Source organism: Serinus canaria, chromosome 28 (assembly GCF_022539315.1).
Source record: "Serinus canaria isolate serCan28SL12 chromosome 28, serCan2020, whole genome shotgun sequence".
Classification (NCBI taxonomy): Eukaryota; Metazoa; Chordata; class Aves; order Passeriformes; family Fringillidae; genus Serinus; species Serinus canaria.
Window position 1 is genome coordinate 492,311 of NC_066341.1, and position 18,454 is coordinate 510,764.

An 18,454-nucleotide genomic window follows, 5' to 3' on the forward strand; every position below is an offset into this window, starting at 1 on the left:
AAGAACACCAGGAACCTGTCCTAATGAGAAATCACCACACAAACATAGCTCTCCAAACTTAACTGAGTGCACAGATTAGAGGAATTCAGGTATTTTCAGTGTTATTACCATAGTGTTATTAAAGCTGAAAAGTATTTCAGCTCATTCCTTCCCCTCCAGTGTGTACCTAATGAGTTGTGCTCAGTTACATCAGTCACCTTACTCGCTGTGAAACGCAGTTTGGATGCACCAGAAAACCAATTCCACCTACCAATCCCAAAACAACCTGTCAGAGCCTGAATGCAACACTTGAGAAAGCCATTCCTACACCCTCAGAATAAAATGGAGCTGGGGGTGCTCAGCCTGGAGAAAAGGAGACTCAGGGGTGCCCTCGTCACTCTCACAGCTCCTAAAGGTGCCTGTGCCCAGCTGGGGCTGGGCTCTGTCTGCAGGGACTGACAGAACCAGAGGAGACAGCCTGGAGCTGTGCCAGGGGAAATTCAGGATGGATCCTGGGAAAATGTTTTTTACAGGAAGGGTGATAAAGTTCTGGAATGTTCTGCCCAGGGAGGTGGTGCAGTCCCCATCCCTGGGGGTGTTTAACAAAGCCTGGATGTGGCACTGGGGGCCAGGGCTCAGTTGGGGTGTTGGGGCTGGGTTGGACTCGATGACCTTTAGGGTCCCTTCCAACCCAGTGATCCTGGGAATTCTGGGAATTCTGGGAAAACAAATTATGGAGAGAGCACGTCCCAAAGCAGAGGCATTTCCTGTGCTGTGCTCAGGAAGGAGGCAGTGGGGCAGGAGCAGCCCAGCCCCCCGTGCCCACCTGCGTTGCCATCTTGCCGTAGTCGATCCAGCGCAGCGTGGCGAAGTTGGTGGACTCGGCGCAGTTGAAGCCGTGGTTGAAGCCAGCGTGGTACCCATAGGGAAAGGTGATCATGAACTCCCCGGCTTCCTGGGTGATCTGCAAAACAAAGGGAACAGGGGGAGACACCCCACAGGTCACTTAGTGCAGCAGCTTGAGAACAGAGCCCCGTTAGCAATCCCACTGGAGGATGGGCAGAGCAGCACTGGCAGCTCTTGGCTGGCCCAGAACTCCTGCTGGACTGCAGGAACACTCAAGGATTTCTCTTAGGGGAAAAACCCAGAGCAGTGGATGCAAGGGGTCACCTAACCTGAACTCTTTTACACCTGCAGGCTCCAGTTCCAAAGGGGTCTCAGGCTGCCACATTCCCAAAGATCAGTGCAGCACCTCCCCTCCATGGGGCATGGACGAGGCAGGGCTTGACCTTCCCTGTCCTTCCAACCAGCAGTGCTGACAGAGCTCTCCCAGCTGTCACAGGCCAAGAATTCTGCCTGGATTCCTTCCCACAGCCACAGCCCACAGAGACTCCAGGGGACTGCACTTCCAAACACAAGGATGGGGCCAAATGCAAAATGTAAGCACACAGAAGTTCAAACACCTCTCCCTCGGCTGGGCCAACATCTGAACTTGCAGTGTCATTAACATTAGAAGAATAATTCAAGAACGAGGGAATAAAAGCTGCTGTGAAACACAAGAAGCTGCAGCAGGATTTCAGGAGGAGGTGCTGAAGTCCAGCCCCTGGAGCCCCCTGCATCCACCCCCCCACAAACCCAGCAGTGCCACTCTGCTGCCTCCAGGAGATGGACAGATGATGTTCCTGTCAGTGAATGCACATCCTGGTGTCTCCATTTCAAGCCCACATCATCCATGGCACTGCTGTCAACATTATCCCACAATAAATTAGAAAACACTCCAGATGATGGATAGGCCATGCAGAAAAGTAATAACTATTGAAGGAAAGCCAGCACAAGCTGCCACTCATGAAGAAAGCCCCAAATTTACTGACTTCTGCAAGCTCTTGAGGAATAAATGGAGAAATCAATAGGAGATTACAGAAATACACATTTTTAATTATTAAAAAGCCCTAGTATTGATCTGTTTCTTTTTTTCCAGAACAGCATTACAGAGATTTATAAATGCTGCCTATTTCAACTCCGTTGAAATCTGCCAAGGATTTGGATGAAGGGATCCTATCTCTGTTCCTCAGGATAAATGGCACTTGTTCCCTGTTTGTGAATAACAGTGATCCTCCTCCAACAGCCACTGCTTCAGGACAGGGCTTGGAGCCTGGGACAGTGGAAGGTGTCCCTGCCCATGTTTGGGATTTAAGGTCCCTTCCCACTCCATGATTCCATGGAACCAGGTTGGAGCAGGCCTCTCTGACACTTCCCAGATCCACAGGCAGCTCTGGCTGCCTGTGCTGGGAACACCCAGCAGCAGCAGCAGCAGCAGCAGTTTGAGTGATTCTGCACAGATACAAATCCCTGTAACCACCCCTGGCTGAGGAGATTTACTTCTTGCCACAAGACTTTAAGAATAAGCACATTAAAACGATCATAGCAAATAAACATGACCCCTCTTTCAAATCAGGGCTTAAGAGCTGCAGGGATCCTTCCAGGCTTAGAGCAGCATGAACACTTACACAACAGGGAGCCAGCACAGCCAGCTCCACCTTGGGTCACACTGGATCCACAAGAAAATAAAAAAAGTGTTTTTCTGAACCACCAGTGGGGTTTTGCTGCCCCTTGATGAGCCAGACCATCCTTAGCAGCTGGTCCCTCTCCACCTGAGAGCTCCCCAGCTGCCAGAGTCTGTGCAGTGACAGCTCTGCTTCTCTGCAGTGTCTCAGCAAAGCCCAAAGCCAGCCCAGGCTGCACTCAGCACAACCATGCCCTGGGAAATGAAGGCAATTCCTGGGGTGGCCCTGCTGGGCTGACTCCTCAGGAGAGAGGAGCTGTGCAGGGACAGCCTGCAGGGACCTACCCTGTCAAAGGGAATCCCATACTTCTTCAGGATGGAGGGAGAGATGAGGGTCATCTTGTGACGGAGGAAAGCATCACATCCCTGAGAGCTTCCTGGGAAGAATCCTGTGGAGACATCCAGAGGAGGAGCATCACTACAGGGCTGTCCTTGGGAAAACAGCACATCAGCCTCCCACACAGCACCTCCAGGGAGAGGAAAGGGCTCCATCCCTGGCACAGGGGCACAGGGGCACCAGCAGGACCTGACCCAGGCAGCACCTCAACCCCCCGAGGGTTAAATTCTCCCACTGAGTTATGAAAACTAATCACAAAGAATTAATGAGTAAACACTGCCCAAACCCCTCCATGGCAGCTCAGCTAGTGTAACCCAATTCTCCTCAAGATCATGTCCTGCCCTCCCAGTGGCTGATCCATCACAAAATGTGTTTGCAGGGACCCAAACCCATCACACTTTAGGAAAACAAATAACCCAGGCTCTGGAACCAAAACTAATTGATGAGACATAATGGAAGGGGTTTCAGAGAGTCAGAAGGATTACTGGATTCCAGGTTTACTTATATTTTCTGTACTAAAAGCATTTCAATTCAAATTATGACTGTCTGCTACCCAGTCTGTCGTCCCTCTCTGCAGTTCCTCTTTTTAATGCACAGTTTAAGTGGCTCTCATTAAAGCCACTAATAAAGAAGCACATTTTAAGTGATTAGCACCAATAACATGGCAACACATTAACATTCTCTCCATGGGCTCCATGGCTCTCCCAGTGAGCCCATTTACAGCTCAGCTATTCATTTTCCATATTAATTGCACACTCATTTCTCCATAGTAAACTTCTCCCCACTGATGCACAGGACAGGGGAATGGCCAGGCAGCAGTTCTGGCTCTTTGCAGGGTTAAACCATCACCCACCCAGCTTCCAGAGACAGGAAACTAAAATAAAGAGCAGATCATTGATAATTTGCTCCTGGTTTTACAGCACAAACCATCTCCGTGCCTCAAAACTGATCACCCGTAAAAATTAGTTACAAACAGCAAGAAACTTATTATTGCTCCTGTCAGAGCTGGAGTGGTGTTTCAGAGTCTGCAGAACACAAGTCATCTGATTGATTGACTTCTTATAAAAATTACTTTTTTCATCTATTAAAACCTGGCAAATTGCTGAGCTGTAGCTTTGAAATGCAACATTTCTGAGCAGCCATTATTTGTATTATTTGTATTTTGGGGTCAGGGAGCTCAGTGCCCAGGAGAACAGCACCAAGGCCCAGGACACCCATCCCAGCTATTCTGCATTTACCCCACACAATCAGCTGCTCCCCTGGACACCCTGCTCAGCAGGAAAGGCACTACAGGAATTTGTCTTTTTTCTGGGAAATCAGCATGAGAACTTCTTTTCTTTTGCATCAGAGCAGAATCTTCCAGATTTCCCTGCCTGCTCCTACCTTCACCAGATTTAAACCACCCCACTTGCCTCGCTGCAGATGAACCACAGAGATTTGGAGTTAATTATTCTGGGCCAGCAGCTTTTTTTAGCTGGGCAGCTCCTTGAACATTTGCAAGTGAACAAAAATAGAAACAACACCAACAAATTAAAACATATCCACTTCTGCAGCCAGACATCTTCCCTGAAGCTTGAGAGGTGGGAGTTTGCCACAGCTCAAAGTAACTCTCCGTTCCCCCACTTCCATTTCCCTTTTCTTTCTCCCTCCCTTTCATTTTTTCTTTCTTTTTAACATGAACTTTATGGCACTGAGAAATACAGAAGGATGAGGCTAAAGCGAAAGGAAGAGCACAAACACAGAGTGGATTTATGGGTGCAGGAGCAATGGGCACACACTGAAGAGGGGAGGTTTAGGTCCAGGATCAGCAGCAGATGTCTGCTGTGGTGTGCTGAGGCCAGGCTGTGGCTGCCCCATCCCTGGAGCATCCTGGCCCTGTGCAAGGTGGCCCTGCCCATGGCAGGGTGCACTGAAAGGCTTTTTAGGGCCCTTTCCACCCCAAACCTTGTGGATTACACCCACTGCCCAGACATGGGAGGGTTTGGCCTCAATGTCTCAAAATCCAAAGGTTTTTTTTGGAACTTTAGCTCAGGTTTAGTTCAGTTCAGGTCAGGCCATGCCAGGAGACCGAGGCTTGGAGGGAAGAGCTGGAAGGAAAATTGAATTTCCCTGACAAGTTCTCAGGCTCTGAAGCTGTTCTCCCAGCTCAGCAGGTTCCTCAAGCAGCCCTGGAGTCCCCAGCAGGCTCAGTTGGTGCCAGTCCTTGCTGAGCCCAGCCCAAAGCCAGGCTCACCTTTGGCCAGGCGCTCCAGCCTCTTGCCGTGCTCCGGGGGGATGGCATACCTGCAGGAGGGACAGAACAGACAGAACCAAAACATCGTTACACATGGTGAAACAAATCCATCCTTCATGTAAAAACAGGCAGAGGAAAAGGCTGGGCCCAAGTGGGGCAATAACCCCCAAATCCTGGCTGTCTGAAAGGCAGCAGTAACACCCAATCCATGGGAAAAACAGCATTTCATAAAGGTCCCCAGACATGTCACATGAAGTGTGTGTTTTCCTGGCATCTTCTCAAACAGCATCACAAGGTTTCACAAGGTAGAAGGAAAATGGAGAAGACAAAGTGATGATGCAGCACTGGAAACCCCAGAAATAACTGAGAGCAGGGAACAGCAGGTGTGTTCTCCATGGGGAAAATATCTGCAAAATAAAATTGTGCTAAATATTAATAAGCAAGAAACAGATGGGCTGGAAAGGTGTGAAGGAGGGTCTGTGTGCTTTGGGAAAGAATGAACCTTTTTCTGTGCAAATAGCTTTTATTTTCTTCAAAAAAGGAAATATTCTTCAGCACAGCCCAAGCAGCCATGGCTCACTCCTCATGCCTCTGCTGGATTTTACTGTCTGATGTGAAATAAGGGAATTCAAGTTTTCAATAATTTTCTTGATGAGGTGGCCCTGAAAATGCAGGGTCTGCTGATGAAAACATCATTAGAGGGTGTGGGGAACAACTTCTACACTTCCTTAAGACACTTCTCTTCGATTTGGGGTCAGGAAAGGGCAAAAGAATTGGACTGGAATTTTTTGGGAGTGCAAATTATTGAATGAAATTCTGGAAAAACAATCAGCTGTCCCTCAGGTCCCACCACAGGGCTGGGTGTGCCCAGCACCTACAAACACCAGGGCAGTGTCAAATGGCTTTTTCTTCCCAAAAGCTGTTGGTTCTCTCAGTGCTTTTGGGTTCTCAGCATTCTCAGGAGCAAAGCCCAGGTGACAGAGATTTATGTGTTCAGGTTATGAGAAGGGAACTGAATACCAGGACACATTTCAAGGTGTTTAACACGATGACACACAATAATATTGCCCATGGAAATCTGTAAATCGTTGGTTACATTCTGCAGCAAATTAAATCTGGCTCTCCCTGCTTTTTGTGACAGAGAATTCTGAGAATTTACATTTGTGGGAATGACATTTATTGCCAGCTATAACTTCTCTTCAAAGAGAATAATAAAAAATGCATTATTTTTGCTATTTCCAATGAAGATGTCAAAGCCATCCTGCTCGTTGTCCCTCGCTGGGATCAGGAGTTGCAGGAGGGGACTCAGCAGCAGGTGCCCAGCACTGCCCTCCTGGCCTGGGCCCTCAGCAGGCACCTGGCTCTTTCAGCCAGACAAATTCTGCATTTTCCAGTGTAAAACCAGGACTGGCAGAAGCAGCTGGAGGCCCAAGCAGTGCCAGGGACTCAAACACACCTGGGCTGGCCTGGCAGGGGCATGAGAGCCCACAAATCCCACCCAGGGCCTGCAGGGCTTAGGCACTAAGCTGATTTGAACTGATGGCTTGAGAAAAATTCAAGGTAAAAAACACTGTGCAGCACCTAATCTTGTAAAATAATAAATGCAGCAATGGACTCCCAACATTCCCTGACCAAAGTTTGACAGTGCCTTAAATTGCATAATTATCAAACAATTCAATTTCATTTGTCTGGGACAAAGCTAGTGGCTTTTATTTTACAAAGCCCATTCATCACTTACATAAATGTGATAAAACTAATCCCGATCCAAAGCTCCTTTGTGGGATTAATGTCCCTTAAAACAGGGAAATGAGACATTCCATTCCTTCTGGGAAAAATGCTGAAGGATTGGGAAAGAACTAATTTATGGCTACAAGGCTGCTGATGATTAATGTAATATCCCCAGTCTACAATGCAACCTTCACTTAATTAGTGCCTGTAATTGGGAGTTGTAAAGATAAGATTAATTGAATCTCGAGGATGTTAAAAGTTTAATACATTGGAACACGGTTATTGTGTTATCTGAAACTGCAGCCTGCAAAAAGCCAAGCAAGGCTTCAGAGAACAGCCCATGGAGAGACAAAGAAAAAAGATTTGCTTGGATAGAAACCAGCCAGAGAGGAGGAATTTCCAGCTCATAAAAAAGAACTATATGTAATAATATACAAATCAAAATACCCCAGCACAGAATGGTAATAGCCCACTCCAATTTTAGAAATTAACTTTTTTCTTTGGGCCTGTCTTTAGGAAGCAGAGCCTACACATCCCTCTGCTTTTATTCTTAGGAATTCAAAATATTAACTGCAGAAGAGAATTAAAAGTAGGTCAAATTCTGCTTTAAGTTATGCTCACAAATCTGACTGATTTACATAAAGACAGAACTTGGGCTGCTATTTAAAATCAGGAGGAGAAACAGAAGCTCCTGCACGTATGGCACAGCCTGAGCTCCCTCTACACACAGAGTGATTGATCACAAGGCAGAACAACAATGGAAAGAGTAAAATCTGCTGCAGCCCAAGGGGTGCAGGCCCTGAGCCAGGGCTGGCTCTGGGTGCCACTGGTGTCCTGCTCTCAGGGGGTGCCAGCAGCCCTGTGTCCCTCAGCACAGGCTGTCACCATCCCCAAGCTCAGCTCAGCTCAGCCCAGCTCAGCTCAGCTCAGCCCAGCTCAGCTCAGCCCAGCTCAGCTCAGCTCAGCCCAGCTCAGCTCAGCCCAGCCCAGCCCAGCTCAGCCCAGCCCAGCCCAGCTCAGCCCAGCACAGCTCAGCCCAGCCCAGCCCAGCCCAGCCCAGCTCAGCCCAGCCCAGCTCAGCCCAGCCCAGCTCAGCCCAGCCCAGCCCAGCTCAGCCCAGCCCAGCTCAGCCCAGCTCAGCCCAGCTCAGCCCAGCTCAGCCCGCCAGCCCAGCCCAGCCAGCCTCAGACAGCCAGCCAGCTCAGCTCAGCCCAGCTCAGCCCAGCTCAGCCCAGCCCAGCTCAGCCCAGCCCAGCCCAGCTCAGCCCAGCTCAGCCCAGCCCCACAGGTAAAATCCATCCAAGCATTTCCCCTTCCACAGGCATGGCTTCAGGAGCCCCCAGAGCTGGGGACAGTGGCCTGGCTGTGCCCCTCTGGCCCAGCTGTCCCCAGGACAAGGGACACTGGTGGCCCAGAGCCAAGCCAGCAGCTGGCTGGAGATCAATCACAGCTCCAAGGCTCTGGCCATGCAAAGCAGGCTCCAGCCCAGCTCCAAGGGTCAGCCTTGCTCAGAGTGACCAAGACAGAGGGCCAGGCTTCACCCAAAGCCTGCCACTCAGCACTCTGGGGATTACAGCAGGAAAAATGTGCTGCTGCTCTGCCAGGGAGCAGGAGATTTACACAACGGGGAAAAAACCAGCTGGAGATAAAAAGAGTTATAGTTCTGTGACTCAAATGTCATCTTACCCCCAAGTCAACAACCTGAAAGTAATATACTGAGCCTTTAAATTACCTTTTTCTGCTTTCCACCAAAACAACAGAAAATCCCTGAAGTGGATCAAGTACCACTTGTACACATCTAGGACTTGCTGTTCCGTGGGAAAGACTCCCAGCTTCCAAACTTATTTCAGGAAACCTAATTCCAGCACTTCTGATCTCTGCTTCCATGCAATTTTCTGAGTTTCTGAGTCAGAATCACAAGTCCAGAAGGTTTTGCCCCAAAGCTATAAATGGGTTGGAAAATGATCTTCCTGGAGTGGTGGCTTGCTTTTGTTAACATGGAATCCCAAAATGGTTTGGGTTGGAAGGGATCTTAAATATCCATTTCCAGCCCTGCCATGGCAGGGACACCTTCCACCATCCCAGGTGCCCCCAGCCCCAGCCCAGCCTGGCCTTGGGCATTCCAGGGCTCCAGGGGCAGCCCCAGCTGCTCTGGGCACCTGTGCCAGGGCCTGCCCACCCTGCCAGGGAGGAATTCCTGCCCAACATGAGTTGAACTGGACAGTCCCCTCTCTCCTTAACACAAAAGAGAGGTCTGTCCTATTTGCCATCACAGGATACCATTAATAGAGTAATTTTCTTGGTGTTTTGTTTATTCCCTTGGAATGGGGCTTGATGGATGTGGATAATTATCAGACTATAAAAGCCAGCAAATGTGCTATTTTCTATCGCTCTAAATCATCAAACAAATAAAGTGTGAAACAGCATTTCTGAATACAATTTTCCCCTCTAATGGTTTAGAATTATTATCAGGAACAATGAGAATAAATAAGCAAATGTCTTGTGAATTAAGAATTAAACAAGTGTGTCAGTAAAAAGGAGCACTCAGGCCATCCTGGGATGCAGGGATGCCTTTGGAGCAGGGAATTCACTTGGGGAGCTCCTGCTGCTCAGGGACCTCCAGTCCCAGGCTCTCCCCTCCCTGCTGCTTCCTCAAGGGGAGTCAAGCTCAGCTTTGGCTTCCAGTGCCCAAACCCTAAAACTCCATCCACAGCAAAGGCCTGCTCAGAGCAGTTTTCTGCTGGTTTGAGAGGAATTTCTCTCACCTGAAGCCATCCCTACCTTTGGCAGAGGACCAGACCATCCTGCCCCTTCACCCAAAGCCTCCAAGACCTTTTCCCACTCCAGCTGTCACTCCCAGAGTTTTTGCCAGTTACTCCTTGTTCCACACCTCATTTACACTCTCTTGCACCTCCACAGAGCAATTAAGCAGTGATCAGTTCCCCAAATCCCACAGCCCACTCTGGGAGCCTGGGCTCCAGGGCAGGGGGAGGTTCAAGCAGCAGCCTCTGGAAATGTCACTTCAGTGCCATTCCTGGGAGAAGGTAGGAACTCAATTTCACAGTGTCTGCACAAGGTCTGCCCAAGCAGGCCCCACACAGTTTAACACACAATAATTATGGAATAAGGAACACAAACAGAACGGGAGCAGCACATTTAAAATGTCCAGGCCACCGTGTCAAGCTGGGGTGAGTTATCTGTCTTCAAAGCAGATTTAATTGTGCCAAGAACAGTGACCCTTTAAGATTCAAATGCCAACCTGCTCTCAGCCACGACAGGCAGAATGAAAAGCTGTTATTTCAGCCCCTGGAAGGCAAAGGGTGCCCATAAACCCAGAATCTGAACCCTGACCTTCAGCACCTTTAGCCCCCACGACGGCAGCAAAGCCTCCAAAGAAAAGCCCCTGGTCCATCAGGAATATTTATCACCCAGCAGGAGCACAGGCTGGTCCCTCCCTGCAAAGCTCAGGTCCTGCTCCTGAGGCCTCATTTTTCTCCAAGGTAAAACATTGAACCACATCTCCTCACTGTGTCAGAGCAAAGCCCAGGGTGGAAGTGGGGCTTTCCATGCTAGAGTCCCCAGAATACCCTGAGCTGCAAGGGACCCACAGGGATCTGCTGTGCATCACTATCTTTAAGCTGTTTTGCCTGTATGAGAAAAGAAAAAAGGTATTTCAACAAGAACAGGTTGTTCCTTTGTTGGCAGCCCTGTCACCTCTCTCTTCCTCACCTTTACCCTCCTCCATCATTAACCTGCCTTCATCCCTCTCTCCCAACAACTTGTTTAAACACTGAAATCAACTCCCTTTCTTCTCCTCATCAATCTGAGGCTGGCCCAGGCTGAATGGGCTGGAAATCTCCCATTTCCCTCTCAAGATCCTGGTTAGGAAAGGAGAATCCCTGGCCTCCCTCTCCTGCCATCAGCAGTGCAATCCCTGCCTGGAGACGAGGTCACAGAGGGAGCAGAGAGCTCCTGCTCCCAGGACAGAGCCTTTAGCAAGTGCCTGCAGCTGTATCTGGAACGGATCCTTCACAGGATGCTGGAATGCAGCACCTTGAACCAGCAGTGTCAATGACTCCAAATAATGACATTTGTACTGAAATACAGCCAGAGTGAGAGATACACCCAGGGGCTGGGGAGTCTCAACTCCAAAAGCCACAATTAGGAGTAAATAGGCAATGACAGGACAAATCACAAGCCCAAAACACACCAAACCCTCCTGGCTCCCACAGCTGCAACCTTGGGCAAGCAGCACAGGGAGAAAATGAGGGCAAACCTGCTGAGGAGAGCCTGGGCAGCACCAAGCAGAGCCAGCACTCAGCCCGGGCCCAGCTCACTGCAGACAATCCCTCCCCACACTCAGAACTTGCTCATTACCCACGGGGGGAGGAAATGGCAGCGATTGTGCTGCCAACAGAGCAGCAGGATGAAAAACTTCCTCCTTCCCCGAGGAAACTGAGGTTGTGACTGCACACTGTCCATTTGTTTTCCAGTAAGGATGGGCAGAAAATCTCAGGTTACTCTGAAGCTGGGACCAAATCCCTGGAGACTGAGCACTGCAAGATTAGAGTCAAGCCTAACTCGTGCCAATCGTGCACTCCTGAAAGACTCTCCAACCCTCAGAGCTGCCTTGAGCTAGAAATAGGATTAAAGAGCCATTAGTTTCAAGAAGTGACATTAGACAGGAGCTTTTTAAAATTCTGATTTTAAAGCAATATGAATTTTCAAGAGGTACAACTGAGCTCCAAGATTAGCACAATGGGCTACTTCCAGTGTGATTCACTCACCCCCGACTCAAGGAACACAAAGAGGAGATTTTTCCAGAACTCCAAATGCAATTTTCAAATACATTTTTTTAAAAGCAGGGAATTTAATGTGAACAACCATCTGCTCTTGGAAGGACTCTCAGTGCCCCAGTCCAGTCAGCTCCACAGCACAAGTGCCAGGCACAAAGCACAAAATTGCAGAGCACATTGGAGTCTCTCCCTCCACGTGCAAAAATAACCCAGAGCCTGCCTCTGCCTGCAGTGAATGAGCAGCAGGAAGGAGCCATTTCACTAAGAAAAGGTGTTTGGGGAAAAACATTATGAAGTCATTTACTCATTCAGTTTAGCCAAGAAGATAATTAGTACACAATTCAACAGAGATGAATGACTACAATATTCATCCCCTTGCCATTCCCCGTTATTTGTTTGGAAGAACCTGCTCACATCAGATTTATTTCCCTAAACTGGCAATCAGATTATTAATTACTGGTTGTTTTTGTAGTGGATTCCATACAAATAGAAAGAAAAGCAAAGATTATGCTTCAAAGAGGCTGCATTCTAAAATAATAGCTCATTTCAGCTCCAGAAACAAGGAGAAAAAAGGTAACCAGGGGAGATCAGAGCTATCTGAGCCTCGTAGCAAGTGACCTGTGTGAGCTGCCTCCCTCACGGGCACAGCAACACCAATTCCTGAACCAAACAGGATAATTGCCTGCAGCAGAACAAAAGAAATTTGCTCATGAGTAATGAAAGATACTCTTAGATTAGGAAACCCCTTGTGCTAGAGGTGCAATGCCTCTACACACACACTTTTCTTTTCTGAGGAGAAAAAATCCAGCATTCCAAAGGTTTAATGCTCCTCATCCATCACACTGCACCGTTCCCAGCTACAGCTGCTTTGAAGTGAGAGCTGTGTTCTTGTCAGCATCAAAGCCACAAGTGTTGTAGCTGAGATTTGATAAAGATCACTGACACAGTTTGTAAAGTTTCCTTTATTTCCCCTGTTTGATCCCCTCTGTGTGGCTGATTGGGCAGCTGGAAATGAGGTGGATGCAAACCCAGCACATTTATTCCTTGGAACATGAAGGGGTTAAGGAGTGCTCAGCTCTCAGACAGCACCGAGTGCTATTTAAGTGCTGTCATTACCAAGGGCTCCTCTTATTTTAAACCTCACTTGTGCTGCACTTGGCATCACCCCTCCACAATTTTCCCTGCTGAGTAAAGAAAAAAAAAAATCCCCGCTGATTTCTGCCAGCGTGTTAACAAAATGTGAATAAAGACAAAGCTCTGCACAGCACTCCTGCTCCCTCCCAGCTCTGTGCCAAGCTGGAATCTGCAAGCTCATTGTCCCACGGGGAGCAGATCAGGCTGAAGGAGTGAGATGGAGCATGGAAGCACATCTCCCTCCCCTCCAGCCCCAGTGCTCTGCTCAAAAGCCTCTGTTATTAAACCAATCTGTGATCCTGTCAGACTTCCACAGATCTTCATTTCAATCCAGGCCTGAGCTCTGAGCAGACCTGGCAGAAGGCAGGAGTGGCTGGAGCAAGAGCTCTCCTGGATCAAAGAGCTGCTTCTCTCAGTCCAGCGGGGCTGCAGCCACAGCAGGACCACCCCAGGATGCTGCTGTGACCCCAGATCAGCACCTCCTCCTGCCAGCACCGTTCTGGAAAGTGCCAAGAGGAAGCACAGGTGGGAAGGGTCTCCTCTTTGCTGGGTCAGGTACAACAGATGAACCTCAGCCTCTAAGATTTCCAATTTCAACCAGTGGAACAGGCTCAGTAAAGATGGACATAAAATGCACAGACTGAAAAGTGAAATGGCAGCAAAGCACCAAATAATTCCATGCCTTTAGCCCTGGGTTTGGGTGAGAATAAAAACCAAAGAGGGCTCTGGAGGGAAGCACAAAGAGCAGGGAGCTGAGGCTGAGATCAATCCACCTGTGCCTCCTCAGACATTCCCACAGCTGATTCCATCAATCCCCCAGTCTGCCTTGACCTTCATGGCATTTTCTCCCAGTTAGATGAGGGGGGATGAAGAAAGGCAATACTTGAGTCCTAACTCCCCAAATCCTGTTCTTCCTCTGCAGCAGAAAAATGACCTTTTAATAATCTATCTACAACAGCCTAATGAAAGACCACAAAAACCTGAGTCTATTAAAAGGAGAAATCTGCCCTATTCCAGTTGCAGCACCTGACTGGGAAGATAATCCAAGCCAGAGCTCATTCAGGTCCTGGACAATGTGGTGACCCCTGGATTCTGAAAGCAAAGCAGCAGTGAGCACTGTCCCCCTGCTGAGGGACCCCTCATCCTTCTCCCACCTCCAGGAAGGAGGGCTGGGTGCTGATTAACTAATGACTGCAGGGCTGGATTAATGACTCCCTGCTCTCAGTTATCAGGGAATTACAGGGCACAGCTCTGCATCCCAACACATCCCTCCTCCCAGGCAGCTCCAGCAAGCCCACATGCACACCATTCCCAGGGCAGAAAGCCCATTCCAAAGCAGATTTCACCTTCACTTTAGAAAAGTCAGGAGAGTGAAAAGCTGTTCTGCCTGGCCATACTTTATCTCACTTTCCTTTTATCCTTTTTAATGAATATCCCTGTTCCTTTCTCTCTCCCTTTTATCAACAGAAAAGGGTCTTGCTCAGCCAAATCTGCCTGAGAGCAAATGGTGTTGCAGTTAATCTATAAATCAACCATCACCATAAATTCTGCTCTTTCTCCATCCAAAACAGCAGAGCTGTAAAACAGATTACACGGGACAGCAGAGGCAGGAAGGGAATCTGGGAGCTGTGAGGAGCTGCCATCACAGCCAAGTGGCCTCCCCTGCTTCTCCTTTCTCCCCACTCCACCCAGAAAGCCTCCAGACCTCTGCTGCCAGGCCTGGAACACTTCTAGGAGCAAGGACACCTCACACACTCCCCATGGAAGGTGATGCAGACCTTGGGGATTGAGGGAAGGAAGGGAATTCAGGAGAAGATTCTGCAGCCTAACACCAAGAAACAGGAAAAGCAAAACTCAGAAAAATACAAAATTCTTGGTGTGGAGGATCAGCTGTGAGTCCAGCCATGCAGCCCAAGGAGCCTCAGCATCTCCAGGGTGCAGGGCTGCTGAGAGCCCAGCAGGCAGCAGGGGCAGTGACTGCTGACCCTGCAGGGACCCCAGCAGGGACCCCCAGGGCAGGGAGTGTGGGAGGGACTGGGCTGGCCCTGCAGGCACACAGGGCAAACAGGAACAGCTGCCTGCAGCGGGGTCACCCCCAGCCCACAGAACATCTGGGGGGGTCAGAGCAGGGCACAACAGCTCAGGGATGGGGAGAGGGCTGAGGGGCAGCACCCTGAGCAGAGGGGCTGGCAGAGCTAAGCTCCACGACTGCATTAGGGCACTTTCCTCCTCCAAGGCACTTTTCCAGGGATTAACATTTCCTGTCCTGAGGGGAGAACAGGACAGGAGGTCAGCAAAGAAAGCTGCAGCTCCTGCAGACCAGAGTGAGAAATGAAACCAGGGGGGTGCTCAGCAGCTCAGACCTGCTGCTGCTCCAGGAGGGGCTCTCAGCCAAGGCCAGAGGGGCTCCTTTGAGAATCCCTCCCTGGGAACAGCCAGTCCTGGCTGGAATCTCCCTCCCCTCCCCTGTGGAAAGGTGACAGCATACCAGACAGACAAATGCATTAAACTGCAGATGTTACAAGAGAGCCATGGAACCCCTGGATGGCTTGGCTTGGCAGAGACCTTCACTCCTACCCAGAGCCACCCCTGCCAGGGCAGGGACACCTCCCAGTGCCCCAGGGACCCCTCCCACTGCTCCAGGGACCCTCCCACTGTGCCAGGGACACCTCCCACTGTGCCAGGGACACCTCCCACTGTGCCAGGGACCCCTCCCACTGTCCCAGGGACACCTCCCACTGCCCCAGGGACACCTCCCACTGCCCCAGGGACACCTCCACTGGCCAGGGACACCTCCCACTGTGCCAGGGACACCTCCCACTGCTCCAGGGACCCCTCCCACTGTGCCAGGGACCCCTCCCCCTGTTCCAGGGACCCCTCCCACTGCCCCAGGGACACCTCCCCCGTGCCAGGGACCCCTCCCACTGTGCCAGGGACCCCTCCCAGTGTCCCAGGTGCTCCAGCCCCAATGTCCAGCCTGGCCTTGGGCACTGCCAGGGATCAGGGCCAGCCACAAGGAGGATTTGCCCTCCTTGCCTGCTCCTTGACAGGACTTGCCCCACACAGGGAGCCTCGCTGGGCACCTGAGGGAAGAAAGAAGAAATTCTAGAACATTTTAACCAACAAAGGCTTGGGGTAACTCCATGGACTCTCAGGTTTGCAGTCCTTTCACAAGACAGAATTCCAGGAGTGTTTCTGGAATGTAATTGTATCTGTGACCAGTGCTTCCTACTAATCATATTATTTTAAAGTTCCTTTGGTAATTTGTCCTTAATTCCACACAAACTGCTGTTCTGGCATAAAGTGTACTTTGAGATATCAAAGTCAAACAGATTAGGCATGATCCACTTCCAGCCAGGGAGTGTTTTGGAGAGGAGATGATATAACTTAAAAGCTAAAGCTGGCTCCCTGTTTTAATTAAAGGGGATTAAACATCCATCATGATAAGGGAAAAGGGACATTTTATAAAAATCAATTACCTTCCTCCTTGTCGGTCTGGTTTAACACCTGCGGTTTCGGGGAGAAGGGAGAGTGTAACATCCCCCAGCACCCAGGGAAGGTAAATGAAATACTGTTACTGTACAGCCAGATCACCAAATATCCAGGAAAAATAACTGTATCTCCCAGCCAGGGGTTCTGACAAAAGAAGCTGTTACACTCCTGAAGTGTATCAGGCAAATTCAGCAGACTCAGATTCAAAGTTTCCTGCAGCATTTCCCCACACCTGGAAGGCTCCAGGCAGGGACTGCACATCTTTGTGGAGATAAAAGGAAGGGCTGGTGGAACACCTCAGCCTCTAAAACATTCTTTTGGAACTGCAAAGGCTGAGCCACATCCACTCCTCAATAAAGTGCCATAATAAGCATGAAGAATGAGGCCTGGCACTCAGCTTTGTTGCTCCTGTCACTATAAAATCAGTTTCTGCCTGCACCGTCTGACAATATGCTCAATTTTAGATCTCACACAGGAGTGTATGAGGTAATTATACACAATATGTATAATTGATACAGCAAAAATTCCCATCGCCAGAGGTTTAATGTGGGGCTGCAGAATTAAATACATTTCAGTTATTTCCAAAGTTTGAGACTATGAAAAGGTGGCAATTAAACTCCTAACGCGACAGGGACGTTTTAGTGTCATTTGAGAGAACAGAAGTGAAAGGCTGGACCTGGCAGCTCCTGCCTGAGGGGCTTCCCATGAGCTCACAGGAGTGCTGCCAGCCCTGGGGGTGCTGCCTGGCAGTGCCCACACCACCCCTGCCTGCACTGCACCAGCAGCAGTGTGAGCAGTGAGGAGCAGCACACCCAGAGGGAAAATCCCCCTGGAAAGGAGGGCTGGGAGGGAAGCAGCTCCTTTCTCCCCCTCCTGCAGAAGGCAGCAGGGCTGGTGGCTCCTCACCCTTCCCACAGCCCCAGGAAATTTATGGCAGACACAAAGAAAGAGTTATGGTTTTTAACGAGCAGTTTTGAAGCAGATCCTACCAATATACAGAGTCCTTGGTTCCACTGAATAAATATCTCTGACAGCCAAACAATAACTCTGCCTCTTATTTTAGAGCTCAACCCCAAACCAGGAGACTTTGTAACTCCACACTCCTGCTATTCCCTGAGGTGCTTCCGAGATGATCACTGTCAGAGCCACGGAGTCTATAAAAAGGATGAAGGAAGCTGGGAAATTTCCACAGAGGTGGTGCCAGCGCAACAGAAGGAACATTTCAGCCATCCCTGAGCACAGCCAGGCTGCAGCGCTGCAATTCCAGCAGTGCAGTCCAAGAGCTCCCCCAGCTGAGCTCTGGGACAGCTGCAGTCACTCCCAGCACAGCTCAGGTGCCTGGAAAGTTCCAGATCTGCTCCAAGGGGATTCAGATTTGCTCTCTGCAGCCAGTGCTTGCTCAGAGAAGAGCTGGAGAACTCTGAAGAGCTGTCACAGTGCAGAACAAGGAGTGGCCTGGGGAGTGGCAAACTCCTGCCTGATGCTCAAGGGAAGGGCAGGGAGGCCCTGCAGAGCCAGAGGTGGCATCCTGTCACAGGCCATCCCCTCCTGTGTCACACACTGCCACCTACCCACGGAAACCCCACTGAAAGGGAAAAGCTCCTGCTCCAAACATGCCTGTCCTCAAAACCCTCACCTTCCCCCAGCTGGGGCAGCTCCAGAGCAGTGACACTCCCAGGCACAGCCTGGCTGGAGAAAGGATGGAACAAGCCAGCCCAAAGCTCAGGCCACTGCTGCCACCCCTCCTGGGGCAGCCCAGTCCTGCTGGGACTGTCCTGGTGGCCCTCAGCTCCTGCAGGGACTGTCCTGGTGGCCCTCAGCTCCTGCTGGGACTGTCCTGGTGGCCCCCAGCTCCTGCTGGGACTGTCCTGGTGGCCCTGAGCTCCTGCTGGGACTGTCCTGGTGTCCCTCAGCTCCTGCTGGGACTGTCCTGGTGGCCCTGAGCTCCTGCTGGGACTGTCCTGGTGGCCCTGAGCTCCTGCTGGGACTGTCCTGGTGGCCCTCAGCTCCTGCTGGGACTGTCCTGGTGGCCCTCAGCTCCTGCTGGGACTGTCCTGGTGGCCCCCAGCTCCTGCTGGGACTGTCCTGGTGGCCCTCAGCTCCTGCTGGGACTGTCCTGGTGGCCCTCAGCTCCTGCTGGACCTGGTGGCCAGCCCTGGGACTCCTGGTGGCCCTGAGCTCCTGCTGGGACT

The 18,454-nt window shown here is 50.3% G+C and overlaps 1 protein-coding gene across 2 annotated transcripts in view; it reads right to left on the reverse strand.

Annotated features, from left to right (window-relative positions):
- The window catches only part of KDM4B (lysine demethylase 4B), a 71,119-nt gene that overhangs the window by 35,932 nt on the left and 16,733 nt on the right, over window positions 1-18,454 (reverse strand). For both annotated transcript variants that reach the window (XM_050985986.1, XM_050985987.1), the window contains 3 exons: window positions 5,113-5,162; window positions 2,828-2,931; window positions 806-943 (listed from right to left, as the gene is read on the reverse strand). In XM_050985986.1, the coding sequence (XP_050841943.1) occupies window positions 806-943; window positions 2,828-2,931; window positions 5,113-5,162 (292 nt within the window). The remainder of the gene's footprint in view (window positions 1-805; window positions 944-2,827; window positions 2,932-5,112; window positions 5,163-18,454) is intronic.